Source organism: Schistocerca piceifrons, chromosome 3, assembly GCF_021461385.2.
Source record: "Schistocerca piceifrons isolate TAMUIC-IGC-003096 chromosome 3, iqSchPice1.1, whole genome shotgun sequence".
NCBI lineage: Eukaryota > Metazoa > Arthropoda > Insecta > Orthoptera > Acrididae > Schistocerca > Schistocerca piceifrons.
In genome coordinates, this window is record NC_060140.1 from 392,416,642 (window position 1) to 392,436,979 (window position 20,338).

The 20,338-nt window shown below is 40.6% G+C and overlaps 1 protein-coding gene across 1 annotated transcript in view; it reads left to right on the forward strand.

Annotated features, from left to right (window-relative positions):
- Positions 1-20,338, forward strand: part of LOC124788686 (diuretic hormone receptor-like) — a 202,432-nt gene that overhangs the window by 172,526 nt on the left and 9,568 nt on the right. Inside the window, exon 8 of the mRNA XM_047255968.1 lies at positions 1,197-1,319. Within this exon, the coding sequence (XP_047111924.1) occupies positions 1,197-1,319 (123 nt within the window). The remainder of the gene's footprint in view (positions 1-1,196; positions 1,320-20,338) is intronic.

Below are 20,338 nucleotides of genomic sequence, written 5' to 3' on the forward strand. Positions count from 1 at the left end.
TCAAAGCGAATTCACTCTCATTATCCTTAAACCATGCTAGCACGATTCTGGTCCTGATTCGAGGACAGTAATCGTGCTGGAAGATGACATCGCTATCAGGAGTGGCATCAAGCATAGAGTAATGCAGGTGATTCAAAATAATGTACGTAGCTGTACCTTATTTTACTACAAAGGGTGCCATGGAAAGGTCCACTATTGCATAATGACTGACTCAACAGGCTTATGTCTTTGACCTGGTTCATGTTTGGAGCAGCATTCGCCTGGATGCCCTTCGACCTTACGCAACAACCAATGTGGTTCATCCAGTACTGCAACAAGTTCGCTTTTATCCACGGTACAGTGGCGATGATTTCGTGACCACTGCGGTCATAATTGATGATGTCTTTAGATCGACACGATAACACGTGGGTGTGGTCCGCTGCGGAGCTCATTATCAAAGTATGTGAGATGAGCAGTGCGCTAGGAAACAATTCGTCTTGCTCCTGCACCGCCATCGTCCTCAGTGATGAACTCCGCTGCAGATAGCGAAGTATTTTAGAAGCAGGCTAGCATCCAGGCCCCAGGTTCTGTGGTGAGATGTGGACGTCCAACAGTTTGTGGGTTCACTGTCCTTTAACTACTTTCCACAGATGTTCGTGACTGAACCACTTGAACAGCCGACCAGCTTCCCACTTTTCTGAGAAGCTTGTTGCTAGCGGTTCGCCATAACACTCTGCTCTTTCTCAGAGTCACTTATTGCGTAAGATTCCACATTTGCGGAACGAATCATCGTTACAATAATTCTCCATTTGTCTCTGCCTCATCTGTACACTTTCCTTACCTCATTAGGCGCCCACAGTTTCAACAGGCTTCACTGTGCCGCACGGTGGGCATTGACGACAATGTTTTGGTCATCAGTGTGTCTGTTCTCTTTCCCTAGATTTCAAAGACAAGTTTGCGTGAGACGTTTCATAGTAACAGCCACGTACAGTTTTCAGCTGGTAGGTGGATGCGGTACTATGTTAGTGAATGTCCTTCTTGGCTGCTATTCAGTAATCTATACAAAGAAAAATATATCATTCTTGCAACTATCTAGACTTTTTAGACACACTGATATTATCCATAAAAACTTGATACAGCATAAAACCTTATATTTTCTCGACAGCAGGACGATAAAAATGGAAGGATTTATTATGTATTGCGTTACACAGGTGCAGACGACGGAACCGCTGATGCGACATTGCCCTTGGATGAGCCCCGACAGCTACGACTGGCTGTTCCAGGCTCCAGCCATCGCCGTACTGGCTCTCAACCTCATCTTCCTAGTCATGATCATGTGGGTGAGTATGCCGCACGTCCGGAGGTAAACTGGCCACAGATTTGATAAAAAAAGGAAAGGAAAAGAGATTATGATTTAATGTTCCGTCAACGACATCGTAAGAGACGGAGCAAAAACTCCAGTTTGGTAATGACAGGGAAGAATACCGAATGCGACATTTGTGATACAACCTGCACGGTGTTTGCCTTCAGCGATTTTGGAAAACTGTAGAAAACCTAAAGCTTTGCTGAAACTTCTTGATAGATTAAAATTGTGTGACGGACCGAGACTCGAACTCGGGGCGTTTGCCTGTCGCAGGCAAGTGCTCTTACAGGAATGCTTGTCTTTTAAGTTGACAGGAGAACTTCTGTTAATTTAGGAACGTAGGAGACGAAGTACTGGTGGAAGTAAAGTTTTGAGGACTGGTCGTGAGTCGTGCTTGGATACCTCAGTGATACAGCACTTGCTCGAGAAAGGTAAAGAAGTTTTAATCTCGATCCGGTACACACTTTTAATCTGCCAGGAAGTATCACATCAGCGCATATTCCGCTGCAGAGAACTTTCATTCCCAAAGCTGGGCCGGCCGGAGTGGCCGAGCGGTTCTAGGCGCTACAGTCTGGAACCGTGCGACCGCTACGGTCGCAGGTTCAAATCCTGCCTCGAACATGGATGTGTGTGATGTCCTTAGGTTAGTTACGTTTAAGTAGTTCTAAGTTCTAGGGGACTGATGACCTCAGAAGTTTAGTACCATAGTGCTCAGAGCCATTTGAACCATTTGAACCTAAAGCTGGATTGCTGAAAGAGGATTTGAACCACCGTCCTGAGGCACCCAACTTATTGTATGTTTTCATTGAGTCACCTCACTCGGTTTTGCACAGATTATCGTTTGAAGAATCGATTATGAATAAAAAGCTATGTTTTCCGTCACAAATATATTTTGTACAAGAGTCAGCGTATCCGTTCGCAGCATATGTAACAGGTGCATATTACACAGTCACCTGAAATAAGTAAAACCAGGAACACTGATATTAGTCTAGTAAGGCACAAACGTTTCCATGCTACTATGCTACGAATTCCGTCCTCACGTTACGTCCAATAAACGTCTCATATGGACCTACACCGCTAGTCATTAATCCTGTAACATGATGAAGGATATCAAAGAACGAAATTTTATTTATTGTGTGTGTAGTAGGAAAAAATACAGGATTAAATTTGTAGTTGGTTTAGAGATTGAGGTTGTTTGGCACTGATTGGTTTGGGAACGGTAAGGTAGTGGTGAATGTTAAATAACATTCTGTTTGATTTTAACGTGAGGCAATTTGTATTTATAATTTCATATTAACAACATCAAAAGAACACAGTGACACTAAATTTACATGTTAAATACTGCACTGGACTCAGCTGGTAAAACTTCATAGTTTAACCCAGAGACCAATCTCACCACAAAGTGAAGGTCTTGTATTCTCATACAACTGTTACCTAGATTCCATTCTTTACATCCACATGACAGCAAAGAAATCGTAATTTGAATACACATTAGAGAAGGCGTACTAAATTCTCAGATATCCTGTGGTTACTCCGGCAGAGGAAAGCAGAAAACTTAATCAGGTGTACGTTGAAATTTGTTCCGCCAATACTAAGTCTTAATCTTCAATATTTATCCCAGCGACCACCTAAAAGTTACACAAAACATGAATGCACAAAAATATGACTTACACACTTTTACAATATAAGTCGTTCCATGCAGTTTCATGAGACTCTGGTCTGGTTAGCTATGAACCCAGTCTTTTGCTTCTCGAATCGTACGATAGTGCTCACATCCATCGCCCATTTCCATCAGAGAATAGTAACCAAATAAATTCAGAGGCTCTGGCAAGCGTAAACAAGATCCAAATCTTAAACAGAGACGGAAACCATTACACATCAGTGCTCAACAGAATTTGGTTAATCAATGCAATAACAAAAAAAAGTGGCCCAAAGCAAAACATTCTCCGTAGTAACCTTAAATAATTATCAATTACAGCCCACTTTTAGCAGTTCACATTTATTAATAATTACGCTTTTAGTGGCTTTGAACGCACTACCTGAAAGTATGCTTCCGGGAGCATTGATTATACAACACCACTGAGCTGAACAAAGTAGTTAGTACTGCCAAGAGAGGCACACAGACAAGCAGATGATATTTAACATAAACGTACCCAAATCCGTGAGGAACAAACACACCACCGCGAGGCAGATCTCGCAACGGCGTCAAACAGGAATGAATATCCCGTATTAATTATAATAATCTTCTTCGTACTGCAACCGTAAGACCTGTACCACACGTAACAGGCAGTTATGTTGATCTCATTTTGTGGCCAGTGTCACGCGAAATATTTACTTAACTAAACGGCGTAGCAGTTGTTAATTCATGAGCACTTCACGAATAGGTCACACTAACCAGTAAGGAACCTGCTAACTGTATACTCAAAATGGCAAACAAGCAGTCCACCATTCGCGTTGTAATTGAACCTAAGGTTCAGATCGTGTGCTCTTATGAAAAAGAAAGAAATGGTATCCGGCGCGAAAGGCACCACGCTGTTCAACGGACATGACTACTAGACGCTCATCCCCTTTACGCAATGCTTACTTCCCGGAGCTTAACGCCGCTGACACGCAGTTGCCAGCCTTAGCTAGAGAAGTAAAGCTTAACATCACAAGCTGAATTAACAATCCTGACTGATTTACTAACTGCGCTTCACTTAAACATACAAAGGTCTATGAAGAAGCAGAAGTGACCTCAGCTCAGTCTTAATCAACATATGCTGGGCACACGCCCTGACTATTAAAGCGGTAACCTAACTGAGTGGCACACAGTCAGATCCAAAAAACGAAGGGATGCTCTTAAACGAAAAAAGTATCTTGAATCATCACTATTCTCCCCGTGTTCTCGATACTTAACAGAGTGCAGATTCCTCAACGGTTGTCGCTGCATTTACGGCCTCACGTATGGAAGTCAACTGGTCACTGGGCCCGGCATCAGAGACATAACACAGCAGCGTCGCCTGGTTCCTCGCCAGACCCGGCCTGTTAATCGACAACACGGTGCTGCAGCACAATCAGTCTACGAGCGACGCCAGTTATTATATGTATGGGGTTTGACTTCGCTCGATTCCGCACAGTATGACTCTAAATATTCGTCTTCTCACCGGCCACTAATGACCTCTCCCGACGTAAGACCCAATAATTTGGCAGTTACATGCGCATGGCACAGGGATAATAATAAGGCGAGAGATTAGTATGTAGAGCTGATACCTCTGGCAGCTACAGTGGTTCCAACTACGTTTCGATCTCAAATAATGTGTACATCATTGCATGCTACTTCGACTTCATCCCAGAGTTCATCAAAAGAAGTGGCAAGCAGTTAGTGGCAAACCAGTTTCTCATCAACTCATGGTCAAATGTTTTCAGTGGGTGAGAGTTCTGGAGAATGTGTGATCCAAGGCAATGGTCTAACACCTTCTCTATCGAGGTAGGTCAGGATATCATGGCCAAAACATCTTTCATTCGCTTCTTGCGAGATAACATCACGAAGTCCTGAAAGACTGGGAACAGCTGCTAGCCTTAACACGTCTGAAAGTTAACGACTGCGCTTAAAATTGCTGTTTCTGCAAAGAAGAGGTAGTTTTGTTGTGTATCCAGTAGCGTCTATACCTGATTCACTTGCGACTATTGTGAATGCAGTCTGGCAACTTTCCTTTTCCGCCCTCCGCAATGGCTGAGTGGTTCTAGGCGCTTCAGTCCGGAACCACTCTGATGCTACGGTCGCAGGCTTGAATCCTGTCTCGGGCATGGATATGTGTGATGTCCTTAGGTTAGTTAGGTTTAAGTATTTCTATATTTAGTGTACTGATGACCTCAGATGTTAAGTCTCCTAGTGCTTACAACCTTTTGAACCATTTTTTCTTTCCTTTTCCTCGGAGCCCCCATACTGCAATAATGATCGCCGTGTGCATATTTTGTTGTTCCCCAGATGTCAATGCAGTGTCCATATTTATATTCGTCTTGTTGCAAACAAAGACATATTCTTAACGATACCTTCTAGGCTTATCTTATAGCACAAAATAGTAAAGGAGTAGAAATAAGGAAATTTTATTAAGGCTCATTTACATTACCACAGACCGAGGCGGAAGTAGGAAGCGAGCCAGTCACAAGTGGGTCAGGTCGGCGACACATTACGACACCGTCTGCCGAGTGAGGATACGTATTCAGCAGAAAGTGAACAGCAACAGCAAACCGAAGGACGCGAGGCAAACATATTACCATAAATGTCCGATGGAATTCATGTATGGTGATGTGGGTTGCCATATCAATCACTCGAATTGTCTACAATATTTTTGAATCCAGTCACGGATAGTTATGGCCTGGTGACATGACATCGTTGTTTGGCAACATGAGGTCCATGATTGGCTGTAGATGACCTATCGGTAGCCGAACATAAGCATTTACAGTCAATAATCTGTTCAGCTGCACAAGAGGACACTGTCCATTCCATGCAAACACAGCCCACACTGTCATGGAGCCACCACCTGCTTGCGAAGTGCCTGCTGACAACTTGGGTTCACGGCTTCGTCGGATCTGCGTCACACTCGAACCTTATCAACTGAAATCTGGACTTATGTGACCAGTTCACGGTTTTCCAGTCCTCTAGGGTTCAACGGATATGGTCACGACGCCAGGAGAGGCGCTGCAGGCGATGACGTGCTGATAACAACGGCACTTGGGTCTGTCGTACCCGATTAACGCCAGATTTCGCAGTACCCTCCTAACGGATAGCCGGCCGGAGTGGCCGAGCGGTTAAAGGCGCTACAGTCTGGAACCGCACGACCGCTACGGTCGCAGGTTCGAATCCTGCCTCGGGCATGGATGTGTGTGATGTCCTTAGGTTAGTTAGGTTTAAGTAGTTCTAAGTTCTAGGGGACATGACCATGGCAGTTGAATCCCATAGTGCTCAGAGCCATTTGAACAATTTTTGAACCTAACGGATACGTTCGCCGTACGTCCCACATTGATTTCTGTTGTCATTTCACGCAGTGTTGCTTTTCTGGTAGCACTGACAACTCTACACAAACACTGCTTCTCTCGGCTATTAAGTGAAGGCTGTTGGCCACTGCGTTGTCCGAGTGAGAGGTAACGTCTGAAATTTAAAATTGAAACAAATGAGCCCTCTGTCACTATTATTTTTAGTCTTATTGACAAGGATTCAACACTTCTAAGAGTGCCTTCATCAGAATGAAAACAATTAAAATGGCGTGATGAAGGTACTCTTAGAAGTATCGCAACCTGGTCAATAAGACTAAAAGCAAGAGTGACCGAAGGCTCATTTGTTTCAATTTTAATTTAGAAACGGTCACTGAACAAAGCAGCCATGTTTAAAACTTTGTCTGAAATTTTGTATTCTCGGCACACTCTTTGCACTGTGGCTCTCAGAATATTGAATTCCCCAACGATTTCCGAAATGGTATGTCCCACGCGTCTAGCTCCAACTACCATACTGAGTTAAACGTATGTTAATTCCTGTGGTCTGAAAACTTTTCACATGAATCACCAGAGTACAAATGACAATTCCGCCAATGCACTGTCCATTTGCGTGTTTGCGATACTACCACCTTTGGTATATGTGTACATCGCCATCCCATGAATTTGGTCAATTCAGTGTATTGTTGGCCCACGCTGGGAACACTCACTGCCTCCATCAGGAGTGCTGTAATGGGCACCGTCATTCAAGAATAATGAAATTTAGGAGATGAAGATCTCATTTGACCATTGGCCTCTCTGTAGTAGGTGTGAATAAGTTTGGGGGATCATACAGTTTTGTGAGCACAGCAAGAACAAAGAAATATCTATGAGACTTTGCGGCATCAGTCATTAGGAACCTACTTGATTAATTACGCGAATGGTTGGCTTTCGTGGTATAACACTTACGTACTGGAAATCATTATCGAGTTATTAAACGACTTAGTGAAAGTAATCGACGTTCCAGTACTGCAGAAGTGTAGTTGGTAATTCAGCAGAATGTCGTGCCAGTGAAGTTGAGATTACAACGCCGACTGCATAGCGTCGTGATGAAGGGAGAAATTAGTTGCAGAATCTGAGTGGGACGTGCTCTGTATTCAGGAGTACGCAGTCTGTTTGATATTCAGGCTCGATGTGCCCATTTAGGTGGCTACAACAGGCGCTCTATTAGCAACTAACTCACTGTGTCGCAAAGGCACAGCAAGGGTACCACACGAAATTGAAATTTGGTTGATATTTAGTCCTTTAACACAGAAAGAAACTATGCCAGCAGTAAATTAGCAAGTTAGATTATTACCTTGTTATCGAAACTGGCACTGAACGTTGTTTTACAAGTTTCAAGTTTTTATCTGGTGATGACAACAGCCGAAGCTTAGTTATAAATTAAGAAATATACTAAGCATTTTAGACGACTTTATCCACAAAAATACTTTTCACTAGTACTGCTTTTCGTCTGGAAAAATACTTTGTCCATTTCCGACTTTCTTTCATTTCAGATTGCAAATATCTATATCTTATCAGATTTTTAAACCCTTAGTGAGAGTTTCTCGTTGCCATAAATAACCAAAATAGATCTCTTTATTTATAATTCCAAACAAGAGGTTCCCCTGCCTCAAGACTGTCTTCAGTAGTCCAAGAAATTCTCAAATAATCTCTCACAAGTTACATTGTATCACACATTACTTGTCTGTAGTAGCGCAGCGGCCAGAGGCTAGGTTGAGGAGTGGTGTGGGGCTGGATTAGCTAATGAACACATAACACTGCGAAACACATTTATTGCAAATGAAATTGCCAAGATGATGAAAAGTCTGTTAATTATAACGTTTATTGAGCATGTCCACAATGAAGATAAACAAGCATGCACTGCAGATGAACACTTCATTGCAACTTCTTATTTAAATCTTTAAACGTTCAATTAACTTTTAACTCCATAAAAAACTGCGGCTGCAGGCCGAAGAGTCCTTACAATGACAAAAATTACTTCTGATCGCAAACAGAGAGTTGGCCTCTATCGATATATGAGGCAAATAGGATATTCGTGCAAAGGTAAATAGTACTGCCGCGCCACTGCTCCAAGTGTCATAGGGAAAAGGAAGCTTTTGTAAAAAGTAACATCGGACATTTGACAGACACAACGACCTTTCATGAGAAGATGCAAGTCAGTAAAAAATGAATTACAGCAATCTGAAGTTTAGCTACACTCTATGAATTACACAGTAGTTTCTGTCACTGAACATTCGTGTAGAGACACAAATACATGTCATATTATCGCTGTGTAACGGGACTGATACTGTATCAAAAAGGAACACAGTTTAAATCAAGGCATGACCTTAGTACAGTAAGTGAAGACAAACACTTCGAGATATCATCCTTTAAATTAAATAGGATTTACATCACCAAGAAATTAATGGTACTGGGTGTATGCCGATAACACAGTGACATTGTGGGCACTTTTCACATTAAATTGACAAGTATTGTGAGCTCGTAGGTACCATACCGCGCCTTTTACACGTCTTTCCCGGCAATCGGGGGTCACAGCACCGAGTTACGACACCTGAAGATGGGCTTATAAAAGCCCGAAACCGGTCGTGTGATAATGAAAGAACTTTACAACTGTAGCGGAATTTTCAACCTCTGCTATATTGCGCAGTTTTGGATGTTCCTCCATCTTGATTGTTTGCACTTTTAATGCAGTTTACTCCTTCTCCCACCCTGCCCCCCTCCCCGCCTCATATCTCTCATCACCTCTTAAAGCCCCATCTCCTTCTTTTAGTTCCTTTTACAATATCTTGATGCTCTCAATACATTATATTTTAGTCATAAAGAATTGTTATTTGCATGGAAGCAATACCCCAAACTGGTCTTATATTTTAAATTGTTACTTTTAGTCCCATTCTCCTTCACCCACCCTTCCGTTTCCCACCCTCTTTTCAGTCTTTACTTTAAATTGTCCAAATGTATCGTGTGTATAATTCCTGCACATAATTCGTTATATGGTTATATCTTATTATGTGGGGCTATCTCGGATTTACTATGAAACACTGGAATACCTAATATCTGAAATGGAAAGGAATATTCACTGGTTTTCTGTAACTGTAATTTTGGATGATTAAACTGATATTTGGCGATGGGGGAGCTTAAGTTAGATAAGAAATCTGAATGTTTACTATATACTACGGTGATATTGATGTATGGCATTTTCAACGCTGCGTCTTCGCAGATTATTTTTTATTTTTTTTTTATTTTTTTATTTTTTTGCATTTTCCTACCTGTGTGGTAATGTATAGGTGCTGCCTATTCTTCGAAAGTAACTACTGCATTTCACGGCAGATATTTCAGTATTTTGTAAAATAAACTGAACGAAGAAAAATTGCAGCAGCGCGAAGGAATTGTGCGACATAAACGAAAGTTGGTAGGTGTATTTTTAAATCTGAAAGATGGTGACTGTTGAAATTTCGCGCCAGTCGCATAACAGTGGTGCTAGAAGGGCCACTATGAGGATGCAAATCAGACTTACTTCAAATACACTCTGTAACGGTCGAGAACGTTGGTTACCTTTCAGATCCGAGGTGATGAGCTGATGATAGTGAAGAATGCCTTTGAACCGACAAGAACAAGAGTTTGAACGAGGTAATGAAACAGGGCTACAAGAAGCTGAATTTTTCTTCGGCGATATTGCAGAAGCACTTCACAGGAATGTAATCACTGTACATGACTGCTGGAAAAGGTGGTCACGAGATTGTACGGCCGCGAGGAGATCGGTCTCCTGATTGGCGCGTGGCACTACCAAGATGGAAGACCAGCGTGTTCGGCGTATGGTTCTGGCGCATCGCACTGCATCTGAACCAGCAATCTGAGCAGCAGTTGGCATCACAGTGAAACAATTAACTGTTACAATTCGGTTACTTCAAAGACAGCTCCGAGCAAGACGCCCTGTAGCCTGCATTCCACTGATTCCAAACCACCACCATTTGCGACTTCAGTGGCATCAAGCGAGAGTTCATTGGAACGAAGTGTGAAAGTATGTATGTTTCATAGTGAAAGCTTGTATTGACCGACCAAGTGTAACAGACGTGGAACTCCATCCCACAAACTGACATCTGGCACCTGTGCAACACAATGCATTCACATTTCCGACCTTGCATCCAACAATCTTGCTGTTACACCGGTTTTTAATGTATCAGCATTAAACATTTTCAATTACTCACCTTGCACTTACATCAACCTATGATCTTGCAGTGTGAATCACTTAAATACATTATCTAGATAATTGTTTTCTCTAAATGTCATTACTCTCCATTAACTGTTTTTGGTCTAGTTATTTTTTCCGCCAGTGCATTATACCGGGTGTTTGCTTTAACTTGAGACAACTGAATGTCTCGACAATGAGGAATCGTACGTAAAAAATTTTCTGTGAAATTTAGTGAAGGGTATGCCTGGCTGTGCTGTAATTGGCCACCTCCTAACCATCTCTCTTGCGTGGGTGGGATCAGCTACATATTTTCAAATGGGAAACCCTCATTTTTGTTGCATATGCGTATTAAGCGCAAAAAAAAAGAAATGATCGTATGGCAGTGTTGGCCGTGAGGCCCCATGCGGGGGGAGTTCGGCAGCCGTATTGCAAGTCCTTTTTAGTGGACGCCACGTCGGCGACTTACGGGTCAATGATCATGAAGGACACACAACACCCATTCCCCTGCCGGGAATCGAACCCGGGCCGCCTGCGTGGTACGCGGAAACGCTACCGCTACGCTACGGAGGCGGACGCTGGGCCAAAGAAATAAGTACAGTTTAATAAAACAATTGTTTCTCATTCGTGGAAGATGGAGTTGTAATGGACAAATATCAGGCGTGCTTATGTTTGCAATTAAGAAGCAACGAATTTGATTTTGTGCTTCATTTATAATGTAATTGTATATGTTTGTATTCTAACGGTTGTTATTGATGCCCATACACTATTTTTAGTGTTCTAAATGTGCTTGTACAGTTCAAATTATGTGGCTAGACTCAATTTTTTGGGATATTGCTCCAGGAAAACAGTGCTCTAATAATATTATAATTTATTTAGTAAACACATGGGTGGTCGCATATGAGTTGCTACTTTTTTATTTTGATGAGAGGTTTCGATTTACTATAGAGAACATCATCAGATCTACATTCTGTGAAGAGTAATAAAACATATTACTTTAGTTACAATCGAAATGAACATTAACATACAATAATGTAGTAAAAAGTCAGAACGATTTACCATTGGTGATAATAGGAATCGTTGGTGTGGAGCAAGCGCGTCCGTGCTGGCGTGGAGAACACAGCTAAATACGGCTCGGCTGCCGGTAGTTAAATAGTGGAAGCTCCTCCAATTGTCTCCGGCTTAAAATCATTGGTAGCCAATGGCCGTCAGAATTGATTACTTTGTGTGGAGAACAACTATTAGATGCATAATTATTAGGAGTTAGATCCATGAGGAAAAAGAACGAACGATATTTCGATTTTATGAACAAGAAAATCCATGATAAAAACGACTAATAGAAGGTCATTATCCAATGACTGGGCTCTTTTAAACGTGTGCTGGTAAACGTAAACATAACAAAGGCAGTTGGTAGGATGCCATTTTGGTAACCAAGGAGGTGATATGAATTCCGCCAACGCTATTAATCAAAGATGTTGTGAAATCTGATTGGGAAGGACGCCAGCTAGTAACCACAGAAGAGATGTGTAAACAATAAGTAACATACGTACATAACCATCTGCAGCTAGTGTAAATTTTCCGTAAATTAGCTGTTTGTTACGTAAATAAGTTGCTTGTTATGTAGTTATGTTTATCCAGACATAATTAATCTTTTCTTCAGATACCCGAAACACTGCTTACGAGGAAGATAGAGACCTAAAACACGGGTAACAAGACATACTGCGACTTTATACTGGTGCAAACGACATTTATACATCAAGAGAGCACCGGATTCCATATCGAAATAAGTATTATTCACGAAGAGTGACAAAACCTGTAGCAAAGACAAGGCGGCATGGCAAGAGCTTTCCCGTATGGCCACTTAATAAATATTTACATATGCACGTATAATAGCATTAGGTTTACATAGACATAACATTTATCACTTAAATGGCCGCTTCACTGTTTAAAATTATAATAATTCAATATTAAAGTACGGATGACAACATATACCTGTAACTTTTATACAACCTAAAATACATGCATATATCGAGGACGCGAATGACTTTAGATCGTCGATAAGTCGTAGCTACATAAAACGATAAAATTAATAATAATGATGACGCTATATAATAAAAGCTGTGGTGCGTAACATAAGGTGTATTTGAGTTCTCACAGGCTACAATGTTGTAATGGGGGAATTATAAGAAGTAGTAACGTTTGCTAAAAATTCGATGTATTTAACTATCGGCAGCCAAGCTGTATTCAGCAGTGTTCTCTACGCCAGATCGGACGGGAGTCCTCAGAACCAGCTATTCTTGCTATCACTAAGGATATACGAGGGTTGTTCGGAGAGTAAAAAAAGATCGGCAGTGAAATGGAAACCACAGTGAAAACGAAAACTGTTTTCTTTGCACATTTAGCTACACATTCCAGGTACTTTTCTACATAGTCGCCGCTCCGACGTAGACACTTGTCGGAATGTTATACCAAATTTCCAACACCATCCTCTTAGAAGGCAGTCGCCTGTGCTTTCCGATAATCCTCTACGCTGGTCTATAGCGCGTGGCATGAGCCCAAGTGTTGTCTTCGTGTCCAGCGTTTCATGTGAACAGAGACGATACTCAGGACGAGCCAATTAGGGTTGTGTTGTGGGTGATCGAACACTTCCCATCGAAAAGGTTGCAGGAGCGTCTTCATTGCCCCTGCAGAGTGCGTCTGAGAATTGCCATGAAGAAGAAAGTGCATGGCAGTTGTGTTTGGTGGGCTGCAATCATTAAGGCGAAGCTCTTAGCGGGCCCTCATACTTGGCAGGTGACATTGATGTTCCAGATACCTTTACTCGATCACAGTGCGCTCACAATTGAAAAGAGCGTCTTGATGCTATCGACGGGCATACTAGAGACACTGCCAAAAACGTCTGTGAAAAGCCTCGTCGGATTTTCACAGTGGTTTCCATTTCGCGACCGATCGTTCCTCACTTTCCGAATAGCCCTCGTATCATGCTGTAAGTTTTTCCCTCGCTATTGTATATTAATGCCTATCTCGATTGTAACTAAAGCAATATGTTTCATTTCTGTTCACAGAATGTAGATCTGATGATGGTCTCTGTAGTAGACCACAAGCGATCATCAAAATGTAACAACTCATATGCGACCACGACTATGTTTACTAAATAAAAAAATGGCTCAGATGGCTCTGAGCACTATGGGACTTAACATCTGTGCTCATCAGTCCCCTAGAACTTAGAACTACTTAAACCTAACTAACCTAAGGACATCACACACATCCATGCCCGAGGCAGGATTCGAACCTGCGACCGTAACGGTCACGCGGTTCCAGACTGAAGCGCCTAGAACCGCACGGCCACACCGGCCGGCGTACTAAATAAACTATCATCTCTGGCATATAAGGTACTTATGTGATAACACAGGGTTCGGTTCCCCAGGGGGCTGATTGTGATCACACCATCAGGATGCCTGACTTCGGTGGCTGCCCTCGAAACCCTACATCAGGGCGACTGATTCAGCTGTGTGTTCCATTCAACCACCGCCACTCTCGTGCGCCATGGATACTTACCAAAATCAAGCACACCACTGGTGAGAGGCAAGGGGGCTCACGATATCAAGCTTTCCGAAGGAACAGAAAACAGTTACATCTACTTCGTAGTTTATAGCCATACTGCTAACCTTATTATATTGTAAAATCACATTTGCACCGCATAAGTAGGTTTCGAACGTAAATATCAAACGATAGAAACGCAAAGGTTTACCTGAAATATGGAATACATTGGGTCGGTTGTTAATTACAAAAACAGACACATTTGATATTTGTCGATTACAGTGACATCTACCACGAACGGGAAACAATGGTTTCAATAAGCCAGATGTATTTTTTGGTGTAGAATCTGAATATGCTGTAAAGATTTACATTTGAAAGTAGACAGTTGCCCCATCCACGTAAAAGTGGTGGTTTGGAGGTCGCCAGTTGCAGCACAGACAACTGTTCCCTTTACTGATATTGCCTTTTCACCTCAAACATTGTTTTCGTTTGATGTGTTATGTTGGAGATATTTAGTTATTTCAAGTTAAAACAAATACCCTTCATAATGAATTTATATAATCATAGTGATGCAATTATTTTACACGTTGTAATTAGTTAAAAAATTATAATTGTCTCCTCACAATATTTGTCTCGTACCCTACATCGGCGTAGGAGTTTCTTCCATTGCATTCATTTCTGAGTATTGTTAAACGATGCATAGTAGGCACTGCGTACAAACTCGCCGTGACCAACGAGCACTTGGCTGGCTCGGTTTTTTTTCTTTATAAATTTCGGGCTCTTCTAACAAGTTGAGAGTACGCATGTTTCTCCTAATGCTCCCTATAGAATGAACAGTTTCTGGGAAATACAACCGCAAAGCAGTTTTGCTACAGGGCTGCGAATTCTCCTTAAACGTTTCGTCAAAGGAGCGGCCGGTTTGACCGACATAATGTTTATCATAGTTATTATAATCAAGTCTGTATACTCCAGAGCCATCTAAATGGTCACACCCCTCTTTCTGTTTATGTTTTACTCGCAATTTTACTCGTAGTCGTGCGGTAGCGTTCTCGCTTCCCACGCCCGGGTTCCCGGGTTCGATTCCCGGCGGGGTCAGGGATTTTCTCTGCCTCGTGATGACTGGGTGTTGTGTGCTGTCCTTAGGTTACTTAGGTTTAAGTAGTTCTAAGTTCTAGGGGACTGATGACCATAGATGTTAAGTCCCATAGTGCTCAGAGCCATTTTTTTCGCAATTTTAAGGTGTTGTTAATTTGAAAGCCACATCAAACTTCAGATTTCCTAAAATATTTCTCTACTTTCTGAGACATTTTGCGTTAAATTTCAAAGGAATGATTTTCTTACTTTCTTTATTGGTGCTATTTTCTGGGTGAATGTGCGTTTGCCTGCTGTTCAATATACCTGTCTTTAGCCTATTGCAAGGGTCCATCACATCATTCACAGAAAAACCATTAGCTATTGCAGTATGTTTCATAATGCTAAGTTCTTTAAGTATCTCGCTTTCAGCCAAAGTCAGATGAAGGAGACGGTGAATCATTGAGATGGAGAAGGCTTTCTTATATCGTGAAGGATAGCATGAACTGGCACCGTTGATTGCACATTGAGGTTTCCTGAAAATCGACAATTTATGTTTGTTGTCAACTTTGTTATTAGCGAGGTCAAAATAAGTAATGGAATTCTGTATTTTAGCTTCGTTAGTAAAAATTACTGTTCGGAGCCTGTTGCCTATTGCTTGAGTAAATGCGTCAATCTCACCCTATATCAGTAACAAAATGTCTTCAACATAACTTTTATAATTAATAGTTTTCTGTTTCAGCTCTGGAAATTTGGCAAAATTTTTAATTCTAAATCGTTCACAAAAATATTTTCTAAGGTATCATCAGGACTATTGGCCGTTCCAAACCCATCTTTCTGATAATATATTTCCTCATTGAAATTAAAAGAAATTGCAAGCTAAGACCAAATCTAATGGTTCAATTATTCCTATACACACTGATCTTGTTATGCGATGGCAAATTACATCTAATATCTTCAATAGTTTCTTTCATCGGAAAATCATCGTAGAGGTCTTTTTACGTCCAAGGATGCTAATGTTGCGTTACATCTACTTCGTAGTTTATAGCCATACTGCTAACCTTATTATATTGTAAAATCAAATTTGCACCACATAAGTAGGTTTCGAACGTAAATATCAAACGATAGAAACGCAAAGGTTTACCTGAAATATGGAATACATTGGGTCGGTTGTTAATTACAAAAACAGACACATTTGATATTTGTCGATTACAGTGACATCTACCACGAACGGGAAACAATGGTTTCAATAAACCAGATGTATTTTTTGGTGTAGAATCTGAATATATATATATATATATATATATATATATATATATATATATATATATATATATATATATATCCTTGACTGAATTTGCAAGCTCAGAACTGATTTTAACAGCAAAATAAGTATCGAACGTGTAAACTGATTATTAGGATAATGACTTCTACACCTTATAAGCCTACTGCAGGCTTTATCGATTGTATTTTGATTTTTACGCCATATATTACAAATATTATGATTAAATAATATGTATACACCTACAGCATGTGACATTTGGCGTGCTTGCGAAACAAATATTTTTGGATACTGTACAACAGTTTGTTTTGAACAGTAGTGTTGTTGACAAAGTTAGTGTCTACCGTACTTTATTTATGTGTGACGACGCTGAGCTGATTTTTTGTATGTTTGTTGACGATGCCATACGGCTCCATTATACTAGGATATGTTTTTAAAACAGCTATGCCTCTTCACATTTTGAGCGCATGATTTTCACATGTATGTCAGAAATAGTTTTCATTACGACCTATTTTATAGTTTTAAGCTCTAGACAATCCATTGGTTATATTTGTGTTTTTCCTATGTTTTACTACAGATCTGAAGATAGTCACTGCTGACGGAAATCGGTAGTCTCAGGACCTAAAAAGTTTGTGATCATGGAGGGATATAAAGAAATTTATTCTAACATATTTCACATCTTTTGATCTCAATTTTGTATTGTATTTTACAGCCTTTCAAAATTTCGAAACGCTTACGGCAATTTTAGAAAAATAGAAAGTGTTGTCAAGACGTCTGAAAGCTGTAAGACCAAAAATAAAAAGTTAAAAGGCTTAGATGAAGTACCAGTGAATGTACCGAAACAATGAATACAGAATATACGAACCATCTCAAAAAAAAATTACATAAATCAATCAAATCAAGAAAATTTCCCGAGTATTTAAAATAGGCAATAATAGTACCACCGCTAAACATACGTAAACAGAAAATATAAAAATTACCGGCACGTTTCCTTGCTTTCCCCAGTCTCTAAAGTACCACTGATTAATGAAAGACGAATTAATGAATTGCTTGAATTAATACACTCTCTTAAGTGGATAACAGTTTGGTTCCTGAAGCGGTAGATGTACAGAATCAGCCACAGTAGATTTCACAAAATTGGTACGAGATGCTCTTGACAAAGATGAGAGTGTCAAAGGCTAATTTTTAGTTCACCCTAAGGCTTTGGATACTGTTTATCATAGGTTTCTACTAAATAAGCTAGAAGCTTTAGGAATAAGAGGCATAGCTAATGACTGATTCCTAACATACCTAGCAGATAGGGTACAAAGAGTGGAGATAACACTTCTACATCTACATCATATTCGCAAGCTACGTAATGGTGTGTGCTACAGGGTACTTTTTGTACCACTAACTGAGCCCTCCAATCCTGTTCCACTCGAAAACAGCGCGAGTGAAAAATGATTGTCGTTAACGCTCTGTGTTTTCTCTTATTTTTTGAATTTTATCCTCGTGGTCATTCCGCGAGACGTATGTAGGGTGAAGTAATACGTTGCCCGACTCTTCCCGGAAAGTGTTCTCTCGAAATTTCAATAGTGAATCTCTCCGTGATGCACAATGCTCTCTTGTAAAGCCTGCCAATGGAGTTTGTTGAGCATCTCCATGACGTTCGCGTGCCGATTACACTATCCCGCAACGAAATGTGCCACTCTTTGTTGGATCTTCTCTATCTCTTCTACCGTTGCTCTCTCGCAGGGATCCCAGATAGATGAACAATACTCAACAATGGGTCGAACAAGGACCTTATAGGCCACTTCCTTCATGGATGATTTACATTTCCTTATGGTTCTTCCTATGAAACTGAGTCTGGCATCTGATTTTCCCGATATTTGTCTTGTGTTGTCATTCCTCTTAAGATCGCTCTGGATAGTTACTCCTAGATATTTTACTGCAGATCGTTTCGTCATCAGTAGTGTAGCTATACAATAGTGGAGTTCTTTTCCTATGTATGCGTAATAGGATACATTTATTTACTTTCAGGGTCGACTGCCAAAGCCTGCACCATTCATCAATTCTCTAGAGGTCATTCCGCAAATCGTCACTATCTTCTGGCGTTGCTACTTCGTTATAGACAACCTCATCATCTACTTTCTACTGTATAATTTGTGTGTATTGTAAACAGTAACGGTCCTATCATACTTCCTTGGGGCACACCAGAAAGTACCCACACATTTTCCGATTTTGTTCCGTTAAGAGCGACGTGGTGATTTCTGTCTGGAAGGAAGTCTTGAATCTAGTCGCAAATATGCTCCTATCCTCGCTAAGCTCATATGTTTTTCTATTAAATGGCAATGGGGGACGGTTTAAAATGCCTTCCTGAAGTCAAGGAACACGACATCAACCAGAACGGCGTTGGAATCAATGTTGATTTTTATAGAGGAGATTTTCTATCTCCAAGAACGTCATAGGTCTTGAGCATAAAACATGTTCCATTGCTCTACAACAGATTGACGTCAACGATACAGGCCTATAGTTGTGTACATCTTTCCTACTATCCTTCTTCAAAACAGGAATGACATGTTTTGATGAACTTACAGTGTCATTAATGATTCGTTATTCTATTTTCTTTCTTGTTAGTAGTTTCTGTGGTTTTCGTCGTTTTTTATATTTTGAATTACAGTTTATTTTTCTGTCCCGCTTCTTACTTTTTTTGGGCTTCCCCATTATCTTCAATGTGAAAAACGCATTTAATACGAATTACATTATTTATTTCTTAAGTTGTAATAAAAAGACATGTCCAGTATTCTTGTATAGATAATCCACTACTGTCACTAATGCTACTAACTTCCAATACAGACTGCGATGATTTAAGGATTCCATTCTCCACATCTTCCTCACATCAGCAGTTCATTTATGGACAGAATTAAAGATCAACTGAAGTAGAACCCAGTCAGATTCTCAGATCGTAAGACGTATAAAGCTGCTAGACAATGCACAACTACAACATTTCGCAAATATATGACTCATTACTTTCCCTGTGCCGCACTCGTGTCTTCTCTATCGGATACTCACTACTTTCGTTTTCCATGGAAGTTAGGGTGTGACTGAAGTTGGATTTTCATGCTGTACAAAAATTATATTTCTTGGTAACAAGCGAAATACAGGTAAGTACCGGAACTGATAGCCGCCTCCCATTTATTACCAACTGGAAATGCCTAAGTCTGGTTTCTGGCTCAAATGGACTAACAAATAGCCAGATCTTAAGCAACCTGCTTTACCTCTCGGAATAGAGATAAAAAAAACTGGAAAGAGAGATTTTTGTTAAGGTGGTTGAAGCAGCAGGCAGGTACACAGCACATGTCGAGTGAGTCAACGAATTTACCCTGTTGCGCACAGATTCGTATTCTCTATTAAATACTAAACATTCATACTTCTCTTGGGAACTCTATATCCAAGGAAAAATTAAGGAATAAAATTTCATTTTTTAAAATATTTCAAATTCCTTAGTTCTGAACAAGGTATGTTTCCAAGGCAAATGCTCGAATTAGATGCCATCTCCCCAACTTTTACAAGTGAGACCCTCTGACCTGAGATACCAGTTCAAAAAATGTCTAGCTGAAAACATCTGGGCTGTTTAATGGATCGGATCAGTTCAAACAGATGTTACCAGTAGGTAGTCTGACCCTCGGAGAGGTAGAGAGAGAGAAAGAGAGAGAGAGAGAGAGAGAGAACAATGTTTTATTTGCATTAATAAACTTCTAAAGATGTAATGTAATTGAGTAGTATGTGTTGCAGAAATTGTGCTATCATTTGACAGCTGAAAGTTTATCCTGTTCGTGTGAGCAGGGATCATGGAGTTACTCTACGCTGATTATTACGTCTGAATACAGCAAAGTCGTTAGCCAAAAAGTCCTGAAACAACATA